At 41.5% G+C, this 25120-nt stretch overlaps 2 protein-coding genes across 6 annotated transcripts in view; one reads left to right on the forward strand and one right to left on the reverse strand.

The window, feature by feature from the left end:
• Positions 1-5973, forward strand: part of PTPN14 (protein tyrosine phosphatase non-receptor type 14) — a 110471-nt gene extending 104498 nt beyond the window's left edge. For both annotated transcript variants that reach the window (XM_071426187.1, XM_071426177.1), the window contains exon 19: positions 58-5973. In XM_071426187.1, the coding sequence (XP_071282288.1) occupies positions 58-186 (129 nt within the window). In that variant the 3' untranslated portion in view covers positions 187-5973. The remainder of the gene's footprint in view (positions 1-57) is intronic.
• Positions 5974-6417: 444 nt separating this feature from the next.
• Positions 6418-25120, reverse strand: part of SMYD2 (SET and MYND domain containing 2) — a 29348-nt gene continuing 10645 nt past the window's right edge. For 3 of the 4 annotated variants that reach the window (XM_071426201.1, XM_071426208.1, XM_071426226.1), the window contains 9 exons: positions 23845-23905; positions 21381-21505; positions 17651-17718; positions 15855-15957; positions 13365-13475; positions 11495-11615; positions 11122-11296; positions 9609-9717; positions 6418-7624 (listed from right to left, as the gene is read on the reverse strand). In XM_071426201.1, the coding sequence (XP_071282302.1) occupies positions 7544-7624; positions 9609-9717; positions 11122-11296; positions 11495-11615; positions 13365-13475; positions 15855-15957; positions 17651-17718; positions 21381-21505; positions 23845-23905 (954 nt within the window). In that variant the 3' untranslated portion in view covers positions 6418-7543. Of the gene's footprint in view, positions 7625-9608; positions 9718-11121; positions 11297-11494; positions 11659-13364; positions 13476-15854; positions 15958-17650; positions 17719-21380; positions 21506-23844; positions 23906-25120 lie in introns of those variants that run through there. The other variant, XM_071426217.1, reaches the window with a different exon arrangement.

A 25120-nucleotide genomic window follows, 5' to 3' on the forward strand; every position in this document is an offset into this window, starting at 1 on the left:
ATTGTTTGATTTAATGAATACACATCCTTCTGCTTTTTTTCCCCCTTTGCTTTACAGAAAATGGATGTTCCTGTGATGCTGAGACACCTGCGGGAGCAGAGAGTGTTTATGATCCAGACCATAGCCCAGTACAAATTTGTCTATCAAGTGCTCATACAATTCCTGCAAAACTCAAGACTTATTTAATCTTTTCAAACATCCCAGACCCAGAATTGTGGATCTGACTGAACCTTACTGATGAACAAGGAGAACTGCCTTGACAACACTGTGTGCTTATATTGCACTTTTTAAAGTTGTCTTGAAAGTAAGGAATGATGGTTCTTTACTAGTCTCCCATGGATTATTTTATACAAGATATAATTTATTTTTCTTGGAATAACTTTTGAATTACTTTCATAACTCATGAAACTTATAGTGACCTTCAAAGCGAACCACATTTGACATGACTGGTCTGCATTGTAACATGTCTGTAAGGAAAGCAATCCTTTGTAAAGGTAGTTTGCTGGCTTTTATTTTGCTACACAGCTTCTGAAACCTACAGTTATTTGTCAGTAGGCTTTTTTCACGTAAGGACCTTCTGGACCCAGTGTGTGGCTTCTCTGGTAAAAGCAAGACCTGCTAGATGTCAGCTACAGCTCTGTGTGAGTGGAAGCTGAGGGTGCACAGCAGGGAGACCTGAGCTCTGCACGTGCAGCCAGGCACGTTACAGAGGGCTCGAGCACAGGACATTGTGAGGACAGAGAGTTTTGGGTGCTAAACTCTTCAAATTCCACAAGAATTACGGTTTTAGACGAGTCCTTGAAAAAAATCACTATTGTATCTTTTTAAGGAAGCTTTTTGCTGGCTGTGTGCAACCCTTGAAGGGAATCATAAGAAGCAATGTAGGGTGAAGTGCAGTGACCTCCACAGGCTGAAGTCAGTGAATGACTCTTTCCAATAACTCTGGTGGTCTGAGAGTTTAACAGTGGAGCATTTTCAACCAAAAGTATCTGGAAAAAAAACCAAATCAAGCACCTTCCCACAAATTACACTGAAAGTATTATTGCCTTGAGGCTCACCCTCTGCAGACAAGGAATCTCATTTAAATTAGGCATCTCCAGTTGCCTTAGTCTTCACGTGTGAGCTATTGTTGGATGTTAGAGAAGGAATCAGGCTAGAGGGGTGCCTTGGAGGTCTCTGGACTCAGCCCCACTCACCCCACTGCCGACTTTAAACTTGGATAGGCTTGTCCAGGGTCACATCCACTTTTGGAATTCTCAAGGGTAACGATTTCACAGCCTCTCAGGGCATGTGATGCATTGCAGTTACTTTGTTGTGGTGAAATCACCTTTCTTGGTATCCCTTCCCCAGATACTTCTAATATTTTAATCCTACTGTTGCTTTTCTATTTCATCCCCACCTCCAAACCTTGGTGAATGTACAAAGGCCTAAGCCTACAAGGACTTTTAATTTCAGCACTAAAGGAACTAAAATTAGTGGGGAGCTTAAGCCAAGGTTCTGTACCAGAATGTTTCTTGAATGTATTTAAAACTGCACTGTGTTGAATTGGTGCTCTGCAATACAGGCCTGACATGATGACAAAGTCTCTGGTGAAGACTTGTAACCACCAACAAATGGAGAGGAATTATTTTGCTTTAATAGCTTGACCATGTTCTTTTCAGGGATCAGTTGAGCTTTCAGTCAACTTCAGTTTTCCTCTAATTTTTTTTCTGCCAGTGCCAACATATCTCTTGTTAAATTAGCAGCAACCATTTACAGTCTTTTCAGCAGCATCTGCATGATAATTGCAGAGAGATGCTTTATATCTGGGAAAAAAGCCAAGGAATAAACCTTGAAGCAAAGCGTATTAAATTAGTTATCTCGTTATAACTTTTTGAATAATTTCCTAATGATGAATTAAGTTTGAACTCAGAGCTGTCAAGTCCCATTGCTCCACTTGGATGTGAGAAGTAGAAAATCAGGAGGGAAAAGAATCTGTTCCTATCTGTTATTATTCAGCTGCTCTTGGCTGCAATGTGTATTTCTGCTGCTACAGTGAGCACAGGAAAGTTATTGCATAAGAGAGTGTGAAGAGCTGTGTTTGAAGGGAAGAAAATTAAGCAAATGTTTTTTTATGCAAAGATGCATCATAGGTGTCTTAGAAAAACATTAATTAGGAAAAGGCACTAAAAATCCTTTCCAAATTAAGTCAGTGCCTATTAATGAGCCAAAGAAGTGGCCATGTGGTAAACAGTCATTTCCAATTAACTCCTAATGTGGCTGGTATGGTAGATGGAGGCCAATGTGAGTCACTTTTTCCTTTTCATTGTCAAAGAATGGTAATTTTAAACTTTTCCTTTCATCTGACTTCAATGTATTTTTCCCTGCTAGATTTTATCTTGACTAGATCTGTTAATATCCTAAGTGAATTGGGCTGGTGCATGTCTTCAGAGGTTCTTTTCCACCCCAGCTTACAAGCAGCCCTCATCATGCTGATGTTTTATGGTTGAAACGTGGTACAGTTTTGTAAGGGAAAAAATGAACCTTCTCACTTTGAACCTGTTGTAGTTTTATCAGGCCAAAATTGCTTGGGCAGTATTTCCTAACCTTTAGGGAGTGACAGGAAAATGCATTTTGCATCCAATTTTCTTAGTCATAGCAGGAATGAACACATGGGCCTTAAAGCAACAGTGCTGTTAAATTTCTGTCCCACAGACCTTTAAACAGCAGAACCCTTGAGGAGAAAAGGACAGTTTGGAGTTGCTGTTTGTTGTGTTGCATGTTTTTTAACATCAAAGCCTGACAGTTGTTTGAGACCGGTTTCATCCATTTGGAGTAAAGTCTGGATTGAAAATCTCACAATGATTCATCAATGAACAGAATTTTGACACAGGCAGTTTTCTCCCAGGGCACCCACCTTGCAGTCTGGCATGTTCAGCCTACACTCCCGGACGCTTTCCAAGAGAGAACTTGCAGCAGATGAGTAAGTCTGGCTTGGGCATCCATTGTGTCTATTTTTCTTTTAGTACACTCTTCATCTGTATTTAACAACTTTTTCCTTTTTAATTTAAACTCTTACCAACTGTAGTATTGAGGTGCTTGCATTGGCTTTTTGGTTAAAGTTATGGTCTGAGCATTTCATGCTTCCCATTGTTAGAGCAGGGATGGGAGAGATGACAGCTGAGCTGTGATGCTGCTGCATGCTCTGGGGATCCTGTTTCTGTCCCCCATCAGTCACACTGGAGGATGGTGGACATCAGCTGCTCAGGTCCTACTTGTTTCAGGTCCTACAAAGGCTTGTTTAGGCACCTCTTGTCCTTTACTACCTGAGGAAAGATGAAGCTTGTGCCCACAAACATTTTCCTGTATAGGCATACAGGGATCCTAAATGCTCAGCCTTATCAGAAGTTCCCTAAACTAATTTTAGCTGGCAAAGGACACATCTCTGAGACCTTACTCAACCTATTGCCAGCACAGTCCTTGAAGTATATTGAAGAGCATTTCTGTTCTACTTATTTAAATCAGCTGCCTCAGCTACAAATATTATTAAATATTTGCATGATTTCAAAAGCTGGGGGTTTTAAAATTTCTTTCTTGTAAACAAACAGAAATGCAAATGGCAAAACATAGACTTACTAATTCTTTTCCAACCTAAGTGCTTCAACAGTGCTTGTCATGTCAGCCAGGACATTATGTTTTGATCCAATACTTGCTATGTCTGTGTAGTCCACAAGCAACTCTAAAAGAAATGTTGATGGGCAGCCTTGTACTTGGATATAGCACAGAAATCTCTAGGGAAAATTGAGCAGAGCTAACTCTGACAATGCTGCATTTCCAACAGCTGACTTCCCACTGGTCTCCTGGGAGTAGGTGATGACTGAATTAGCTGTTGTCAGCCTCACTAACAGTTTGTGGTCTGTGTGCTCAGAAAGTGGAATCATCAGGCTGATCTCTGCTGTAGCAGCTCTCGTGCATCACTGAGGGAGGTCTGAGTTAAATTTTGCTGCTTGTCTTAGCGGGTAAAAAAATGCTAGAGTGACAGCCCCTGCAGGTAATAAAGGCCTGCATCACATTGCAGGAGCAAATTCCTGAGCTGGCCATGAGAGGAAGGACCGCATGAAAATAGCCTTTGACCACCCTTCTGCAAAATGAATACAAAGCTGCTGATATATACTTCAAGGCATATCGAGTTTGGGCTAGGTTTTGATGCCAGTAAGAAAAAGGCTACAAGTCCAAACCCCAAAAACAGTTGTCCCCAGCTCACTCTTAGCCTTCTAGAGTGGTTTTCTTATAGGATCTGGTGCTAAGGGAGCTATAGATGCCATCTAAGTCTTTAGAGAGAAGGACATTATACATGCAGCTGCTTCCAGGGATTGGGGATTTGAGGAAGGGAACAGATGGCTGTGGGGCAAAACAAGATGGAGGTATTAACCATAAATAAACTATTGTTAGATTTGAAACAAAACAGTGCACAGGTCAAAAAATAGCAGTGTTTATGTAAATATTTAAAGTAAATAAATTTAGTCAGTGTTTTTGGAGTATCTTAGATTACAGTTCCATTGGTTTCTCTCAGCTGTTTTGGCTGGCATTTCTTTGAAGGTTTGTTGTCAGTGCTTTCTGTGCACTCTCACTGAGAGTTTCCCACATGCTTTAACAACAGGACTTTGCCTGCAGAGAGTGAACTGGAAATCACTGAAAATAGTAGCTTCCTCTGGAGAATTCCAGCACTATATAACAGCAAGGGAAGGACTGCCACTGATTCTCAGTGGCTGGGCAGTCAGTTCCAGGTATTTCAGGGGTAGTGCTCCTAGATTAGGCAGGGAGGCAAAAAAGGAATGCTTCCCACAAGCTGTTTCCATGTCAGGCTGGGGGACACTCCCTGACTTAGACAGTGGCTGGTAGTTGAGGAAGAAATAGGGATGTGTCTAGAAAAGGGTGCTCAGCCCCTCTGGTGCACCTGGCAGCAAACTTTCAGGGCTTCCTGTGGCCAAAGCTGTATCCTGCTCCCTGTGTGTAGTACCTCCTGATGGATCCTCTTCCATGAATCACATTGCCTTCTCTTTAGAAGCCATTTATTCCTCTGGCCTTCACAATGTCCTGTGCTGGTGAGTTCCGTAACTTAGAGATGTAATGTATAAGAACTTCCTCTTTGTGTATGTTAAAAAAAAGTATTTTCTTGCTTCTGCTTGGTCTTTAAAAGAAAGCAAATCTGTAGTACCAGAAACACTGGTAATAGGATGTTTATCCTGTTATCTGTATGGAGCAACCTGTTGAGGTTGCTCCATACAGATAACATTTTTTCCTCACTAGTAAAGTACCTTTCTTTTGTTATTTTACAAAGGAAAAAGTTTACACATGCAGATGACTGTAATATTCCCATATGTTATTGTGTGGAATGTGGTAAATGAGATAACATGTTTAAGTTTTATGTCACTGGATTTTACTGTCCTGTTTTACTGCAGTATTGTGATGCCTCTGGTTTTATTTGTTCTGTAATTCTGTACCTGACAGTTTAGCACAACACAGTGATCTGATCTCACCACCTCATTGTATGTACACATTTTGTAGAAAAATGAGACATCAGTTATGTGCCCTTCCTGCCCCCAACCCCTCCTGTTAGGGCTGAATGGCAGAATTATTCTATGCTATTGAAAGCCTTTAAAAAAATAAAAATCTATGCATGTTATTTTATATTCTAATGTATTATTCATATCAGTACATAAGCTTATGCTTGTCAGTTTTATCTTGTGTATAGAACTGATTACTTTTGACAGTATTTTTGCACTGCTTCTTTTCTTTCTCTTTTTATTATAAAAAGTTCTATCAGCATTAATTGACTGCAATAATTTTTTTACCCCTTTCACTGCCTTTGTGTAAATAGTTTCTTATATGCTTTTGCAAATGTGAGAATGTCTTCAGTCACTAAGGTTTTTTTGGTAAGGCTGTCCCTCATATTCACAGTATACAATAAACCATTTTTTTCAAGGAAAACAATGTTTGTGTTCTTGTCTCTATCAGCTTAAGGGTTTTGTATTTGCACCTACACTGCTTGAGTTGGTTTCCCATGTTAAACTGATAGGCACACCCAGGGCCACAGTGAGCTTTGAATAACCTTCTGCAAATAGTAATCCTAGTTTCACAGGGGCAAGGCTCCCACTGGTGCCTCATGTTCAGCTAATCCAATTCTTTGGTGTTGAAGTGTGGTGTGGGCTCTGGACAGACTTGCTGAAATAAAGGTATTATTTCCCAGGACAAGAGTTTATTTGACAAGACAAAGTTAGGATAAAAATAGTCAGCTAGTGCCCTCTTCCTAGGCTTGGCTGTAGTTAAATGGCTTTGGCTTTCTGGAATTGTAGATCTGGTGCAGTTTTATATACTCCAGCAACAACTGCTGGCTGGAGAGCAATGAAAGATTTCAGCAAAATGAGCTGACAAACCCTTGTTCTAGCAGTTTTATTTTCAGAGCAGTGCTTACAAGAAAGAAAATACAATGAAGTTCTTAAGGGTGATGTGTTCTTTCTCATCATACTTTATAAACTGAAAACAGTAAAGAGGCAGGTAATTTTATTGTACACCATTTTCAATTTTGATGCTAGAAGTTTATAGCTACACACTTTTCTTTCCCCATCCTTAAAAGCACACTCTTGCCATTGATCTGAATGGAGGGGGAAAAATTCTCTTGTTTTGTATATGGGTAGAGAAAGCTAAGTCCTGGACTTTTTCCTCAGAAAGTGTTCCTGTCCCTCTCTTAAAAATAATTGCTAACATATTATTTACAGTAGTTGTAATCCACTGGAGGTGAAGGTATGGCTGTAAGGAAATATGAGCTCTCCTCTGCAATAACTCACTTTAACTTGTAAAGGAGTGTAAAAAGCCAGAAGTTGCATAGTTCATGTCTTGTGCAAGCCTTCAAGCTCCAACATAGGTGTCAGTATTTTCTGTACAAGACAAATTGAGCTCTAGGTCTTTTCTGTGATGAATCCTCATCTGCCAGGAGCAGTGATTGACCTGCAGATTGACTGGTTGAGGGAACATTGGTGGCAATGCTGTGAAATGTACATAATTCATCACCCCATTTCCCCTCTCTCTCAGTTAAGCCACTGCAAATAAAAATGATGCAAGAAAAAAAGGAAATGTGTACCAAACCACAACAGAAAAAGCAGGGCTTTTGCTAATTTGTCAGATTAAGCAAAACTATTTGGGCAGAAGTACATATCACAAAACTATTGCACCCACTTAAGTGTACAACAGGAATCAAGAGGGGCCAAGACCACTTTATTTAGTTTACACAAATAAGATGCACACCAACACCCCTAAAGAAAAAAATGGCCATTTCTGCACATGAGCCATCAAAAGGCATAACCTTTAAGAAACCATGGCTGCTTCCTTAAAAAAAAAAAAAAAAGGCAATTGTAGATGTGTGGAAGCTAGGCCTACGTGTGTTTGTCATTCCAATTATAGGACAGAGCTGTGTTCATACTCTACCCCTTTTCAAAGCGCTCCTGAAGGTTTCCATAACAAGGCTTTTTAATAAAGGTTTGAAGGATTGCATAGATTCAAAGGCTCAGTGGTCCTCTAATTCCTTTTTGATCTCTGAAATGTATGGATGATCTTTCCCATGTGCTACTTCCATGATAGCAATTGCCTATGAAAAGAAAAAAAAAATATTCACACAATTGATTCATATATAACACCAGGCTATAAATACTCTCTTTAGAGGTTTGAAGCAGTCTGACACCTCTAGCTACTTTTTGTCCCCTTGTAGTCATAAACCCAGTGGGAAATAAAATGAAATTCAAAACTAAGTAATAAAGGTTTTATATTCAGAGAATACATCTTTGATCTTAAAGGAGCCCAAAGCACCTTTCAAAATTATATTCCTGACAAAACTACTTTGAATGCCACCAGCTCCAGGACAGAAAACTGCAAGTGTGGTGGGTAATATTCCAGCAGAGGACTTAGCCAGTATCAGAGCCAGCTCTGCTCCTACCAATTTATCCTTGAGATGTGCCAGACATACAGGCCTAGTGCAGGAGTAATGCTGAGGCATTTCAAACTTGAGTTGTAAACCCTCTGCTCCTTCCAGGGGCTGTCAATGCTTTAGGAAGGAAGCAACAACTTAGGCAGAAGTGAGTTCCCATAAGATTCGGACAGAGGCTGCTGTGCCCAGCTCCCTGGTGTTTCACCTGCTCCAGGCCCGAGGGGGAATGCTGCAGGCAGCCAAACCCCTGACTGGCACCTCTCCTGCCCTGGAGTGTGTGCCAGGGCAAGATTTCCCCTTGAGAAAATAAGTGATAAAAGGCTATACTAGAGAGAAATGGGAAGAAAGTTCACTGTAAGTCTGAGAATGGTTAAAAATCAAGGGAGCTAAGACAGAGCAAGGAATTGCAGTATCCTGGCCGTCTGAGCATTTGGTCATTTCATCCTTGGGAAACTTTTATGCTCTTGTATTTGTTAAGCCAGTACAGCAAGGGCTTTTGGTTCCACCTCAGCAGCGAGAAATGACCCCACCCCTCCTCCTGCCTGAAAAAGAAAGGAGGACCTTCTGGATGAGCTGCTCACAAACTGACAGGGAACAATGGGTTTGCTTTTGCACTAAATCCCAAACATCAGAGGCTGGGATAACTTTGGGCAGTTCCTGTAGACAGCTTTTGGAAGTGAGTCACTAGAAAATGTTTGTGTTAGGAAACTAACTATGCCAACAAATTTACCTCACAGTTCCCTACCCCCCATCCCGTGCTCCTACTGGCACAATTCCCATTTCTACTCAAGGGTTTAACACCACAGTGAAGGAAAACCTATGCCAACTTCAAACTAGGTAACAGTTAAATTTTAGAGCATATATTCTTCTAGCATCTTTCACCATGGTTGGATGGTGCTGTTATTATTTGCTGGCTAAAACTTGCCAGCATCTAAAAACAAGAAGAAATAAATACATTGTGACATTCCACACTGAGTCATTATATGCTACAGTAGTCACTGATGCTTAAGAAACTAAAATAAATTTCTGTCCAACAATAGGGGAAAAGAGTCAAGAAACATTGTATAGACTAATAAAAAATAGCAGAATAAAAAACTAAAGAATAAGGTACAGACTAAAAAAAAGGGGTGAAGAAAAACATAAAACCAAAATGCTGTATTTGCCAATTTCAGCATTACCAGATGCATTGAATTCCCTTCAGCTATGTAAAAATCGATTGGTTCCAGAACAAATAACCATCAAAAGCATGCCTAGTTTAAGTTGGATATAGAAATCACAGACTTCAATGAAACACTATGTGCCTTTTATAAGAGCCAAGCATTTTTCCTGTCCTTACCCAGCAAATGAGGGGAAGATAGGGTTCTGCTTCATTTACACCAGTGCAGCTCTAGCTCAGTAAAGAACTCAGAGCAAATGTTTAAGCATAATTCTCACTCCAGCTGCTGCAGTATGAGCCCACTGTGAAAAGGCACCCAAGAGCAGACCTATCCTCCATCTCTAGAAAAACCAAATCTGAGCCAAAATTCCCGTGACCGAATATATTAACACATGGTGCATTTCCTACCACGCCAGGCTCACTGACAGAGAAGCACACAGTGTTTCAATGGCTGAACTGCTGTTATTAATGGAGAAACCAGGCAGTAAATACCCTCTTCAGGGCTTTCACTCCAGCCGTCCTGTTCTTCAGTGCCATGTACAGTCTCCCTAACTTCAGCCACATGGAGGCAACATTCAGCGAGTAGGAGGGATAATGTTTACTGCAAGAGAGAAAGAAATGCAGCTTCATCAACTTTGGCAGTTTCGTAGCATTTTCCCAGTGCTGTTCCCCTCTCATGGGGCAGGAAGCTGCCTCTCGGTGCCCCTGCCCATTCAGCGCTCATCCCCTCTGCCGTGACTGCCAAGAGCCCGTGCCAATTGTGTCTGGGATGGGGATGCCTGTCAGCTGGGAATTGGACTGAAACTACCATATGCCTCTGAACAGCTGTCAGCTGGCAATGACTTTCTGCCACTAGATTTAATCTAGCCAGCTACAGAGAGAGCCTGCATTGTGATGAGTTTTTGGAGCCACCCTGCACCCGCAGCAGTGGCTCTGTGTGTTCCACAATGGTTGGTGGGCTGGAAAGCGAGGGGCCCTCCGCAGTGCGCAGGGCACACATGGCAGCCTGTGCTCACACACACTGAGCAGGCACAGCCCGCCTCGGCAGAGCTGACCTGGAATGCCAGGCTCAGAGCCAGAGGAGCTGGGCAAGTCCCAGGGAAGATAAATAATACTGAGCCCCCGGAGGGGGAATGTTGGCTCCTTCTTTGTATCACTGCTCTCTGCCAAGTGATCTGTGACTTTATGTTGGCATCTGTTCCAAAGGGAGAGCTTTTCTTGTGCTCCCCCCAGCTGGCAAGAGTCACGTCTCAAGACGAGACTCTGGGAGATTCACGGCAGGACCAGACACAGCCAGGGTAACTGCCTGGCTCTCACCACGGGCTCCCTGCTGCAAACCAGAGAATTTGATCAGAAACAGTGTTCATAGCTCCTGCAGAGGCTGTGAGCTGCCTTGCCCCACGCAGGGCTTCAGCCTGGGCATTCTCCCACGCCTCCAGCGCTAGGGCAGCGGGATCAGGGACATGGGACTGGACCCAGAGCTCCAGGCGCAGGAGCCGAGCTCGGCTGCAGCTCCCTCTGCTGCTCGGCCCCAGCCCTGGGACGCGGCTCTGCTCTCCTGCAGCCAAGCACACCGGGCTGCTGCAGACAGAGAGGACTGGGAGACTGCGGCGGGCTGACAGCAACACAGGCTTTGCCTCCATTGCCTTGTGCAAAACGCTGGCTGCAGATGAAGTTTGAAGCCCTTCCTTAGAAAAAAATGATGATATTTTAGAAACCAGCATTTATCCAGCTAAGCAGAATTATCACAGCACCCAAGGTGACACAAAATTATTTTGAGAACCCAAAGCAAGGATTTCTAAGTCAGTCCTACTGTATATTGCAGACCACATTCTGACAGTAACAGTCACTGCCCTGGCATTTAAATATTCCTTTTTGAGTAGCAGTATCATGGGTAGAATGCTTATACAATATATACTGAGAGAACTGATCCCTGCACAAACTTGTCTTAATTGTTCAGATTACTAATTAGAGCATTAAAAAAAAAAAAGTCTGTCATTTTTACCTGTAGGGTCTGATAATTTTTTGCCCGTAACACAGCGCACCTTCCCAGTCCTGCACGTAGAGACAGACACCCATGGCCTGGTACATCATATGTAACATATAAACATTACTGTCCTCAAACACTGCACCCATCTTGTCCAGGCTGAGTTCACAGATCTCCAGTAATTCACTGGGGGGTAGGAAGAAGTCAAGGAACGCAATAACTCGATGGCCTCTCATTATACAATTAGCTGATAATGCCTTCAGCCACAAAGAACACAGAGATAAGTTTAATTTCTACTGGTCACAGTATTTCTCCTGCATGTACTTCTGAAGCCCAGCAGGCAAGATTTTTAGGTCACACACCAGTGGAGTCAGGGTAAGACAAAGGATATATTTGTAGTGTTTGGCTCGCCTGAATTCCTCAATCACGTTCCTGGCATATTTGATCATGTCCTTTACTGTCTCTGCTGACGGAGGATCATTCAGCTTGCAGATTTCCAGTTTCTCTTTATCCTGAAGGAAACACAATGGACCTTACAAAGGCAGGTTCCCAGCCCTACAAATAAAAGTGCACCTGCTATACAAAATTTCTCTAATAAAAAGACACAGATGTGAACTTAAGCTCTTCAAAGAATGAAAAAACAAAGGTAGAATGTGCACCTGCAATTTTTCTCTAAAGCCTTGGCTAGAAATCCTAGGATCCCCTGGCCTTCCAGTTCATCTGCCATTCTCTACTTCCACGAAGTCTCTTTCTTTTGAAAGATTGAAGAGCTTTTTGATTTTGTGTTGTAAGTGGTTTTACATAAGAAATGTCACTGCTTCCAAAAGATTAGGATTTAAAATAAATTTGGGCTTAGTTTTAAGAATATACTAGTTCAAGTACCTTAGGCTGACTACCAAATGATATCTCTGTGGAAAATCACATGATCTTAAATATAGGAAAGAAACTTTCAGATCTAACCACATTTCCATATATTTTGTTATTTCTGCTGGACAGCTCGACTTTCTCTTATCTGTCTAACATACTATTTCATGAGGAGCCAGCTACAATCTAGAGACAATTTTTTGCTGTTTAAGCTTCACATTGTTGCAAGATTTTTTAAATTTTATTATTTAATCTGCCAGCTGAGAGAGCTACAGGGACTCTTTCCAAAACTGAAGGAGGCTGAGTGACAGGGGACTCCCAGAGTAGCACATTGCTGAAAATCACAGATGAAATCCTGGCTTCATTAAACTCAGTGGCAAAATTATCAAGGTAACTGTGGGGAAAAACACATATGATATGGTATCAACAGAAGGGCCTCAAGCAACAATACTGGGTACTATCTGGAAAAAAAAATCACAAAAAATGACACCATTTAGGGGAAGGAAATAGTTGTCTGGTCACTTTGGGAAGCCAGGTGAAAACGGGAGGAAAAATTATCTGGAACTTAAAGATTAGATTATGCCAGACACACTGATCTTGTCTGGAATGACAGATAAGCTACACAGAGCTCAATTATTGTAGGACCTTCAGTGAAAGAGGTCCAAATGGCTGCACAGGCACAGCTGTCTCAGTATCTGTTGGGTTTGGGTACATTTTCCCTTCAATAAGTGCTTTTCTTTAAAACACCTAACACCTGTTGTCAGGAACACTGTCTGGATCTTCCTTTGTCTTTTGAGGGGCACCAGCTCATGTTTAATGACCACAGCTCTGGCCTGCACATCACAAGGGGCTGTGAGCCAGGACCACACTGGCCCTGAGCAGAACAGTATGAGGCTATTGCAGAAAAGATCATTCCTCAGATTCTGCTGTGTCTCCAAACCATCCAGACATGCCATACAATGTCCTCTAGAACTGACTGAAATGTCCCACCCAGGGAATGCAGCAGCACTCTATCCCAGAAATGCCCCAAGCAAGATTTACTTGCTAGGAGTTGGTAGAAAGCATGAAATTAAAAAAAAAAAAAAAAAAGTTCTGAGCTAAATCCATTTGGCCAAGTAGCTTAGACACAGTATAATTATCTACTTTTAACAATGTTTTCATCTTTGCTTTGTAGCTCAGCTTTAAATAGGCCTCTACTAGGAAATTTCCTGGTGTGTCATGATTACAGTGGAAAGAATGAGTATCAGAAAGCATTCTGGACAGAAAGACAGAAAAATGCACCCACCTCCCCATTATCCTACTTTCCAAAATGTAATTAATCCAGATAGGATATTACATCTCAGGACATGGGTAGGTGCCTTGACAGTCAGCAGTACATTCCCCACTGATTCCATTACCTTTTCTTTTGTAGTGCACTCCCTGCAATCACAGCTGAAGAAATAGGAGTCTCTTAACCGGTCATTTCTGTCTTCTGTGGGATACAGCAGGTCAATATAGCTGCTAAAAATCTAAAAATGGTAAAAAAAACCCCAAACAAACAACAGTCAGTGAGAAGCAGCATCACTAAACATATTTATTACACTTGTTCTGATATATGTAGTATGACAACTGCATATTCATGCAGCTTGTGGACCCCTGCAGCCACATCACCTGCCTGCTGCCTCACATTCCAAGGCCCTTGGCAGCATCAGGAGCTGTCACTTGTGAAAGCAACCTGACAGAGAAATGTTCCTTGCCTATTCGTTATGGAATTTCCCTCAAATATTACCCTGGCTTGCACCCAGGACAGCAAGATTCAGGTGTGGATAAGGAAACTATTACAGCATAAATCTCAGGCTCCTGTCAGACTACAAAGAGATGCTTCCTTTTCAGAAGTAAAATAATGATTTCAGGTATCCAGCCTAGGATAAATTACAGTGGCCTGGTTTTTTGGAGACTGGAATCTCAAATTTTTCTTTCTGAAAACCTACAAAAATTGGGGCAACAGCAGTCACTATTAGCTTTAGAAACTTAGGACAAGACCTTTAGATCTCTGAAAAGAAGAGAGGCCCAGTGCTCCAGTTCAAGGAGAATGAATATCAGATTTACTTCAGCAGCAATATTTTAAAGCAAAGAAAATCTGCTTTTGAACATTTTAAAGGCCCTTCATATACACTATTCTTAAGTTTTCCTCTATTTCAATGGTCTTCAGAAAAGAACCCCTGCAACTAGCTTTAATGCTGTGCTTCTAAAATGAGATCTCCCCCAAGAAACACATCCTATGCTCAGTGCAGTTGATCATTCTACAGACCAAGGAGCAGCTTTAGCTCCGTTTCCTCATTTAAAGTTATTTGAAATGCTTTGCTCAGTCTTTATACCTAAAGTTTCTCTTTTCTTCAAATGTAAAATTACATGTAATTTCATACAGTGCACCTTCTTCTTAAGTGTGAGTGTGTCATCTCACACTTTCCCTCACACTCCTCTCCTCCCTTCGATATTTTCAAAGCATGTGGAATGCAGGAACCACATTCACAGAAAAAATAACTTTAAAACGTTGCCCTGCAATGGCCACACGGAGCCTGAAGATGGAGACACAGGCTGGGAGACTGCACAGCGACCACACACAGGCACAGCTCACGTTTAGGAAATTCTGAAGGGTCAGAAAAGCAAATGTGCAAAACCTGTGAGGTCCTGGAGAGCTGATGAAATTTCTAAGGCAGAATTCAATCTGAAGATGTTGAGCAACATCATCTACCTCTAAAGATACACCTTCCCCCAAAATGCTGAAAATGTCTGGGATTCCACACCAAAATTCTGAAGCCAGAATCAGAATTGTCCTGTTGGTTACCACAATACATTTGCAGTGAGTGCCAACATCACAGAGAAAAATCATTGCTGGCAAATGGTATCAAAACAAGTTGCTTGCCTGAGTCCTTCATCCTTGGCTACAGCAACTAAACTCATCTTGTTCACAAGGGGGATAGGTATAATCCACAAAAATAACCACTCTATCTTTCTTCCAGACTGCTATTACACACCTCAGAAAACAGTAGATGTTATCAAAAATCAAATCTGAGCTTATCAGTATGAACTTTGTCCATTTATTTCACACAAATGAGCCATTGAAATTCTGTGCAAACTCCATCCCCAGAGAGGATGTTCAGTATCTTCATTCCCTACAGGTATTTGAACATCCTCCCCAGCTCTGTTTAACATTTTTTGTGGGTTTTTTTGTTTTGTTTTGTTTTTTAGTAAAGTGCAGCTCTACTGTTTAAAACTCCCTGCCAAATTCATTATTTGACTGAGAAAGTTTCAAAGTAAACCTAGAGCCTTACTTAATTTTACAGATTTTTATTCCTTTCTGTTCAGTTTCACTCCACCTAAAACCACACATTTGTTCTTCTGTGATTTCCCAGCAAATGCCACTGAGGTGATACGACCAAGTCCCATGTTTTGTGGATGCTCTGTCCAAACAGAAGTCAGAGGATTTATCTGTACCCATTTACCTTGTTTATTCTGGCTTCAATTTCAACACATTACTATTATACTGGGAACTATTATAGCAGTAATAATTTGCTTTGATCTTGGAATTTCAAAGCACCAGCCAAACATCAGTAAACTCAGCCTCATTTTACAGATGGGTAAACTGAGAGAGAGGCTGGCAGATACACAGTGACTGCTGCAGGTGCCCTTCCCATTAGCAAAAAATAGGGTACTGCCTCCAAAAATCCCTTCAGTCCTCCAGAGCCACCCTAATTTTTCCAAAGCACCATCTTGCATTTCTCTGAGAAGCAAGACATCCTTCCTTCCTGTTTTTAAATTGCCATCTAATTGAAATGATCCCTGAGAAGCAGAATGAATCCTGCTGGGCTGCAGGAGAACAGAGCACATTCAAACACCACACTTACCTCCTCTCCAGGCTCAATCTCTCTGACAGCTCTGACTTCAGCCAAGGTTCCCTTGTAAGTCACAATCACATTTGGGCAACAGCTATGGTTCATCAATGCAACACTGTAAAAGTAGAAAAGTAAATGTTTTCCCCAACCACCATCACAAGCAACACACAAAAAGTTAAGCACCACTTCACAAAATAAATAAGTCTGAAAGATTGAGTCAGTCTGTCTCTCTAAGCTGTTTTTATTCTGAGGCTTAACATGAAGGTAACCTTGGGAAAATCTCTTGAACAGTTATTTATTCTAATGATATGGAGAATGGCTGTGCTAATGAATCATTACAATTTTTAAATCCTATTATTGCAGAACTAGGCAAGTTATTATTTCCTCCTTCTTACAGTGCTACAGGGCAGCTGACAGGTATGTTCATTCAGCTTTACTATCACCATGACAGACAGACTATTTTCCTCAGAGGAGAAAGAAAAACATGTTAAAACTAAAAGGAAACAACTAAATACAGGAAAACAAAAGTCTTCACTGCACTTCAAGTTGATATGGGTGTTAAAATTTTAGCTGGCTTCTATTCAAATATAAACTGCCTCCATGTTTGAAGTGGGAGGGAGGAGATGTCTGTCTGTTATACAAGTACATGACTTGGACAAAAACCTGGATGGATAGAGAAAAGTAAACCCCTTATTACCAAGTCTGGAGAAAGTGCAGTTCACTGGTCATCTGAGATAAAATTTGCAATTTTAATTCTTTCTCTTTCAATCTAGCAAAATAACAACTGTCTCTTCAGTATTTTTAGCTCAGGCATAACTGTTAAGTAGGAAAGACCTGACTCTTGTATCCTGAGCATTACAAAGGATGGTGCTGAACATTTTTCCAGAACATCCTGGTTTAATAATCTCCTCTTCCCACAATGACTCTGATCCTGGGCATTTCAAGGCATTAATTTCCAATCAGTAGATCAGGGATATGAACATCAGACAGACCTGCCTGAAGAAGAAGAATAATCTGTGAAGCAAGGACTAGCTACTACTGCTTGTCTGCAGCACTTGGCAAAATCACATCCAGCTTTGAGTGGGCATCTGTAAGTTTCAGGTTACTTTGACACAGATAAGCTACGAGTAATCCAAGCCTCACCAGGAAGTCAAACTAAGCCTCAGTGCTAATACCTTCATACAGGCTGTGCAAAGATCAGGGGCAGAAAATACCCTCCCCTGCTACAATATTAAATGAGAAGGACAGATTTAAAAATGCAAAAAATGTTTCTTGGCCCTGAAGAAAGCTGCAGTCCCGCATTCACAAACTGCAGTTAACACTTAACATCTGCAGTTTATTTGTAAAGCTAAGAAGCTTGTACATATTTTTTCCCACTGTCATAGCAAGGAGGCACAAAGAAGCTGTGAAAGGGATTTACTATTTGCCAGGGAACAAAGGTAGAAAGGATATTGTTCAGAGAGCACCAGGGGAAGGATTGTACCCAGCCAAAACAGAGCAAGTCACCTGCAATCCTTTTCATTTGGCTTTGATCATTACTTAATGTCTCTGAACCTGCTAGCCAAATAAATGTTTTTTACCAACCTGAATATAGTTCACAATCTATGTTTCAAAACAAATTATATATGCAATTTTACCAAAATTACTGGATTTTTAAGAAAAAACTGCTACAAATAATTTGCCACATTTTATTTGCCAACTGAAGATTTTTAAAACAAGATAAATTAATTATTTTGGTAGATATCTACTTCTTCTATTTGTTTTTAAACAAGTTAATTTTATCTTTTTAAATATTAAAATCAACCTACTCAGGAAATATGGCTGATCCCAAATGCGAGAGTTCTTCATCTTCAATTGTGAAGCCATTACAGTTAACCTAAGAAAAAAGAGAAAGGGGCTGGATCAGCTTCTGGTCAGCTGAGTACTCCCCATGTACTCACGTGTCACATTCTCACACCTCAAAATCAATTGCAGAAATTTGCTTACAATTTTTTATCCACCTCTCCAGGACTCAGGGAGCTCTATGACATCCCAACAAGTGAAGTGAGGACAAAGTCCCATTCCAAAGGGACACTAAAGAACTGACAGTCCAACACTTGCACCTGCTCAGGACACACTTAGTGAATTGCTCCTTGGAGGGCCAACCAAGAGAAGTGGGGCTCAAAAAGAGCACACAAAACCTCACCCCAGCATGGGGCAAGGAGACTTCATTGGGCCATGACAAGGAAAGGGCCAAAGCAGAACTACATGCAAGGAACAATGTGGGAGAGAAGGGCAGCAAACTCAACCAGATTGGGGCAGTGCAGAGCTTTGATGGAGCAATGTCACAGGGACCTGCCACAATGGCCCTGTCATCAAAGCCTGCACATATCAGCCACAGCTAAAGCACATGTGAAAACAACAAAACCAATGAGAAAGACTTGAACCTCATAAAGACATAGAATAGGAGGGGACAGAAGAAGGACAGAGTATGAGAGGAAGTGTATTCCTAATTTAAGCAGACACAGGATCAAAAGAACTTGTTCACAAAACTCTCTTATAGAATAGATTCAAGCAGGTTTTAAAACCTTCTCACTTTTGTTCTCATCCAAGTCAAAGGAATCTTACAGAAGTTTCAGCTTTTTCATGTGGTTTGTATGACTTTAAGTGGCCAAAATGCACCTCAGTCAAGTACTTTATTCCACTTCCACTTCAAATCCCACACATACTGACACAAAGAGAGCCCTTTCCACATTCACCATTATCTCCTCACAAACATGAAAAAAGCACCAGTAACCAGAAACAACTACTCACTAAAACAACATGGCCAAGTCCAGTTAAAGCTAGAAAGGGCACAAGAACAGTCAATCAAGTACAGTGCAGTATTTGTTTTGGAAAGGGTAAGAGCTGACAATAAATACTACCAGCAGTAATGACAGAACCATTGAATGGTTTGGGTTGAAAGGGACTGTAAAGATGAAGTTCCAATCTCTTGTTTTTCCTCCAATCCCCAGAGGCAGGGACACCTTCCAGTAGACCAGGTTGCTCACCAGGCAAAGTGATATGCCCCACAAGCTGGAATGCAGCCTGGACTGGCTTTTAGAAATACACAAATACCCAAAGCCACTCCTCAGATATGAACTGTTCAGGGTGAGTTCACAATTAAGGCAAGTATCCTGATGCACTCATCAGTATCTCTGCTATCTTTGCTTGATCTTTATCCTGTTATTTTTAGCAACATAGCACCCAAAGGTTCCCAGTCTCTCAAGATGGGCATGCTACTGCACTGGCCAATGTAAGAGCATACCAGAACCAAACCCAAAATGTAAAAAACAATAGAAGCGAAAGATAATATCAACAGCAAGTAAGAACATAAGGCTACAAAGGCTGACAAAGAACAGCTTGATGGTTCTGAATCACAGGGAAATATTTAAAAATACATAGTGAGTTATCATCAACTTGCCTCCACTAAGCCAGAGACAACACACTTCATGGAAGTATCATATTGGAAATGACACAAGAGGAGGGATTAGAAGGGATGAGATATCACCAGATGAATGCATGACTAAAAAGAGGCAAAGTGGAGGGAGTGAAGAGACAACAGCAATAAAAGTGGAGTTCCAAGTTGTTCCCAATGGTGGAAAAGAGAATGTGCCAAGGGAGGCACGAAATGCAAAGTCTTCAAGGAAAGGCTGAGATGCTGGAATTCGAGACAAGAGAGAAACTGTTCAAAGAGTATGACAAGGTGAGACTGAGGAAGAAAAGCTGCAGCCTCAAGAGCTATATTCCACAGGGACAAAAGAGAGTAGAATGATGCCAACAGCTGGAGAAGAGAGCAGTGAAAGGCAAGGACTTTGGACAAAAGAATTCTATTCCACTCCAAATTCTATTCCAAAGGAGCACTTACACTTTAGCTGTGTAGGGAACAGCATCAGGCAAAGTTCACTAAAAGCAATGAGGAGTCAGAGGTGTTTGAGTCCCAATGACTGCCCTGAACTACAGAGAGAAACCACGGGGAGTGGAGAAGCAAAACAGACCACATGAGGCCACAGTAAGTGTTGAACGAAAACAAAGGAGCAGCAGCATATCCATACTACTGGTTTTAGGTCAAGTGAACTAATTATTAGGAAACATGTTTGCACAGCTCAGGTACAAGCATACCTCCCATTCTTGTGGAAAGATTTATCCTGGGACTAACACCTCAGAAGATTGCATCCTATAAGACATTTCTGAGAAGCATCCACATGACTTCTGGAGATTTTAGTTCAAAAAATTCTAATGTCCACAGTGGCAGAGAGTTACCTGATGACTAGGATGAGCTTAAGATAACACCTATGGGTGACATCCATAGAGAAGACTGGATGGAATATGAGATCTGGGAGCCAGCAGCTCACAGAAGTCAGGTAAAGTACCACAATCTGGTGGAGCTGCTCTTGGACAGGACATGAAATAAAAGTCATTATAGCCAAAATACTGAAATCTTTGGAGAATTCTGGCTACATTCTAACAAAAATATTCTGAAATACCAGAAGAAACTGGTTGTACTAACATCTTCAAAGTATCCCCTCTGACAAATATAAATTTTAAAGTCTTCAAAAGAGAAAAAACTCCTCATCATTGAAAGGAAATGTGTAATTAGAAACAACACAAGGGATGATAAGCAGATGCTAAACATCTTAAAGAATCATTCCCCTACAGAATAAGAGTACCACTGTAGTAAGGAAACAGTAACTGTGCCTCCTTGTTGGTAGATGCCCAGCTCTACCAAACAGGAGATTTCCATCTCAGCTTTCATCACAGAAGTCAGCATTTGCCCCCATCTCAAGATATTATTTTACTCAGAAACCTAAGTACAAAAGTAGCTCATATTGAAGGAAAAGAGGGAAAAGAAGAAAATGGATCTTTCAGTATTCCACTGGTGTATTATTCCATCCACTACAATACATCCAATTCAGATGCATATGAAAAGTAGGTGAGAAAAAAGAAGTGACATATCAGAAGTTATCTAACAAGACATCCTGTCTGTCCTTCATCTCTCCAGATGGCCAAACCACCTGACTACATTTAAAAGCCACACAGCAGATAAAAGTTTTAGGCTGCGCTTTCTGCTGCTCTTTCTACGTCTCTGAAGTTTACTCCCTGTGAAGGTCAAACACAATGATGACCTGACCAGCAAGGATTTCCACAAGTTTGAAGCCTGAATGAAGGATTTGCCTCTGCAGGGTCTCAGGCCAGCAGCCTTCCATGTTAGTTCAACAACAGCCACACTATGTTTGGCCCACAAGAAGCTTAACTTTGGCAGGGTTTATTAAAGGCTGTTTCCCCTTTTCTTCAGTGTTTGAGAAGCAGCTCATGGAAAGTCTGCAGGCAAGAGTATCTCCCCTCAGGATGGAAGTGGGGCACATCCAGCCACTACTGCTCAATGAAGCAGATCTCCATCTGTCCCTAAGATAAGCAAAGAGCTACCATTTCCATTGCCATTAACATTCTCCCCCTTTCAGGAAGGCTAAACTCCTACAGCACCATCCACCTAAGCAGGCTGTGTTCTGGCCAACTTACTTGTGCAAAGAGAACTACAAGGGCAGCATTGTCAGGGTAGTCCAAGTGCTTTGAGTAAAAGTGATGAAGAGCAGCAATGTCGTTCTGAATCAGCTCTCTCTTTTCATTGTCTAGTTTGTCAAGGTCTGTGGACAAAAAATACATTTCATTTCAGTAACAGGAACACCCCTCCAGGTAGCCTTAGGTTGGAAGAGGCCCAGACTTTAACAGAGACCCCTGAGGGACAAGCCACTTGGAAGTATGGCAAGAAGTGCCTGCTCTTCCACAAACATAATGTTGCCTCTGCTAAAGCCACACGTGCACTACAAGAACACAAAATCACACAATCACGAGGTTGGAAGAGCCCTTCAAGATCACCGAGTCCAGCACCGAGTCCAGCACATGCCCAACATCAAGGATTAAAAAGCATTTTCTGACATCTTTAGGTTAGCAGATAATTGGACACAGACTACTTTCTTGGGAGAAGGGCTGTAGTCTTTAAAGCACATTTGTTAACTCTGGCAGACAGCCCAGCAGCCCTGGCCCTCTGGGAGCCTTTCAGCTGGGGATAGCTGTCCTCAGCTGTGTGACACCACCTCACCAGCTACATGCTCCCACCCACTGTGGCATGAGCTTACACTGAACATCACCCACCTGGAAGCATGCTTTATGTAAGGAAACTTTCTCATACAGACCTATTCCTTAATAGCACAAACACCCCAAACTGCTGCCAAGGCTGCTTATCCCTGCTGCTTTTAGAAGATGTGGTCTTTCCTGGCACACATGCCCCAACATCCACAGATGCCCCAACTCTTTGTGGCCACACGTGGTAGGGATCTAGGAGCAACACTGGGGCTGGCTACAGGAGCTCCCTTTGCAGCAGGAGCAGGACAACATGAGGGTTATTGCCCAGGAATGCAATCCACCTGACCTATTGCAGGTACCTGCTCAGGAGGGAGCAAACAGGGCCTGAAAGTGCCCACATCTCCATGAGCTGGGGATGACCACCAACAGAGAGGTGTTTAGACATCTACTAACAGGACACAGCAGGAACATCAGTGGAAATGTCCTGGCACACCTGCCAACTGTATTCCATTATGGGTTTCTCCAGTGGCAGTGTTACTACTTCTCTCCTGCTCTCTCCAACTCAAAATAATAATGGAGAGAAAAGGCTGCACAACAGTCAAAGAAGGAGAAAATTATTTGTAAGAGCAGGTGTGAATGATGGGGGAGTCACAAAAAACACTAAGGAAAATGAAATAATGAAATGGGACCATTTGATGAGAATGAAGACAAACCAGAAATAAGAAATTCTGAGCTTCCAACTGACAGCCAGGTGCCTTTTCCTGTCCTGTGTATGGTGTTGCAAAGCATAAGACAACTGATAAAGGTGTGCTAAGCAGTGAGGTGAGTCAAAAAGCAGCAGGAACAGAGGTGCTTGCTAACAAAACAAAGGCTTCTAGAAGACAAATAGGACACTGCAACAGAAACAAACATTTCAGCCTTTTATCTCTCAAATTAATAAATTACTGAATACAAGCTGAAATGCAGAAGAATACACAGAAACTTACCCATTCTCCTCAACCTCAATCCTGCCAACCTACCTGTAGAACTATCCTTGCCACAGGCAAAGTTAAATGTTGACATTTTTCCCCCTCGTTCCCCCAGTTGTCCCAAAAGCAATGGCAGGAGCTTTTGTTCAAGAAGCAAATAAGACCACTGTGCTTGGTTACCCTGCTACCTCAAGTCCTAGCAATGAGTACATTTATTCAGCATTTTGCAAAAGGTTTTGGAAGCCATCAGAATGAGTAATGTGAACATACAACCCATTGCCTCTGTGTATATTATGCTCAGCACCAAGAAAGAAAACAACAGGCAGGTGAAAACTGTGCCAGGATGGGCACTAATGGTCAGTTTCTAACTCAGCCTTACTGGATGTAAACAGCAGCTTTCCAGTTAAAAGCAAGCTATTGCCTTATCTCCTTCTTTGGATTATTTTAGAGCATTTAGGACATGGAATCATATATATAACATGTCAGATTTGACTGGCAGTGACAGATACTGAAGCACAGTCCAGAGGGTTCTGCAATTAGCCCCTTAGTGACTGTCACCATCAAGCAACTGTGCTGTCTCTGATTTTATGCCTCCTGGTAACATATACCAGCTATTTTAATTTTGCAACATTACAATTCTCAAAAGACACTAGAATACCAGAGAAGCAAGAGATGGATGTATACTACATAATTAACTCTGTATAGGTTTTCATCCTTGTTTCACAGCTCCCACAAACAGCCAAGGAAAAAAAAAGAAAGAAGAGCACTGCACTTTCAAAAAAATTAAGAACCACCATTCTCTTTGTTTACTCCTTTCCTCCAGCAGGAACAGGATGTTCTGAAAGGTGTTGATGGAGGGGATCCATGGGGAAACAAATCATTAATATAGTTAAGTCAAAACCTCTGTTTACCTGCAAGCCTTTTTTACTTACGTGATTCAAACTCTCTTACAGCAAGCAGCTTCTCTGACTGTGTTCTTTCAGGGTGAGTTTTCTAACAAGAAGGGGAAAAAAAATAAGAAAACATTTTAATGTTTCACTTCAGCAGTTTTGTGTACTCATTCAGAATTTGGGAACTCCTACCTGTAAGACAAACCCAAATCCACAGTCTCTGGAATTTATAGGAGTAGATGAACAGCAATGAGTTAAATTGACTGCCCTAACTAAAGGCATAGAAATATTCTCTCCACACCAAATTAGGCAGCCAAAGATGAACTCCTCTCAAATTTATATACATAAACTGAACAGTATTTTAAATATGTCATTTGCTTTGTTCTAGACACCCAGAAAGCTGCTAACAATAGCAAGCAGGCAGAAGACAGGCTTTGCTTTGAGGAAAGTGAATAAACTGACTGTTGACAGAGTTCAAAAGCAACGCTCCACTGTTGGCCTAAGGCCACTTCTTTGTAATCTTGGCCATTAAATATGGCTTTGCAGGTGGCCCAGCAGCTGAGGTTCAGGGACTATAGTTTGCATATTTAGCTTTTATATGACATGTAGGGTTCTCCCCCCTCCCTGTAAGCAATGAAAGCAGAAATTTACTCCAACGACTTTTTGTCATTAAACATTGGATTTTGTTTGTGGATCACCCCCAAACGGCTTTAATTAAGTCACACACGTGTACATTCATGCACACACATCTACACACACAGCAAGGATGCAGCTACCTTCCCAGCAGGCCACCAAATCCTCCCTACATACAGTATCCAGGTTGCCCTTGTCACATAAGCAGACCTCAATCATAAAAATATGCTTCAAAGAGGATTTGTTTTTGCAGAGAGAGTTTAGAGCTATACAAAGATACACAGCACAATAACCTTGAAACTCATGAATCCCATCCCACCCCTGTAAGCTGTTGTGTTATCCATATAGTTAAGGAACACTCAAACGGAGGTTGACATTGCAATCTTCTTTCCTTACTCACATTTTTTTTTTCCCAAACACAAAGGGTCTGAGATTTCTCTCTCAAACTCTGGTTTTCACCAGCTAACTCATAATCATAAATGTTTATACCTGAATACCTCAGAGGTGTTTTGACTAATAAATGTACTGAGATTTATATGTTACACAATGCCGTGCAACTGTAGCTGAAAAATACTACAACAGACAACTGCTTCATAAAGGTATCAGAGCCTGCAGCCAGATAACTCCAGAAGCATTCCTTGGAATTAAACCCAAATAGCAAATCTTATTCTTCTTTCTTTTTATC

This window comes from Agelaius tricolor, unplaced genomic scaffold (genome assembly GCF_023055355.1).
Source record: "Agelaius tricolor isolate 1412-34295 unplaced genomic scaffold, bAgeTri1.0.p SCAF_1, whole genome shotgun sequence".
Classification (NCBI taxonomy): Eukaryota; Metazoa; Chordata; class Aves; order Passeriformes; family Icteridae; genus Agelaius; species Agelaius tricolor.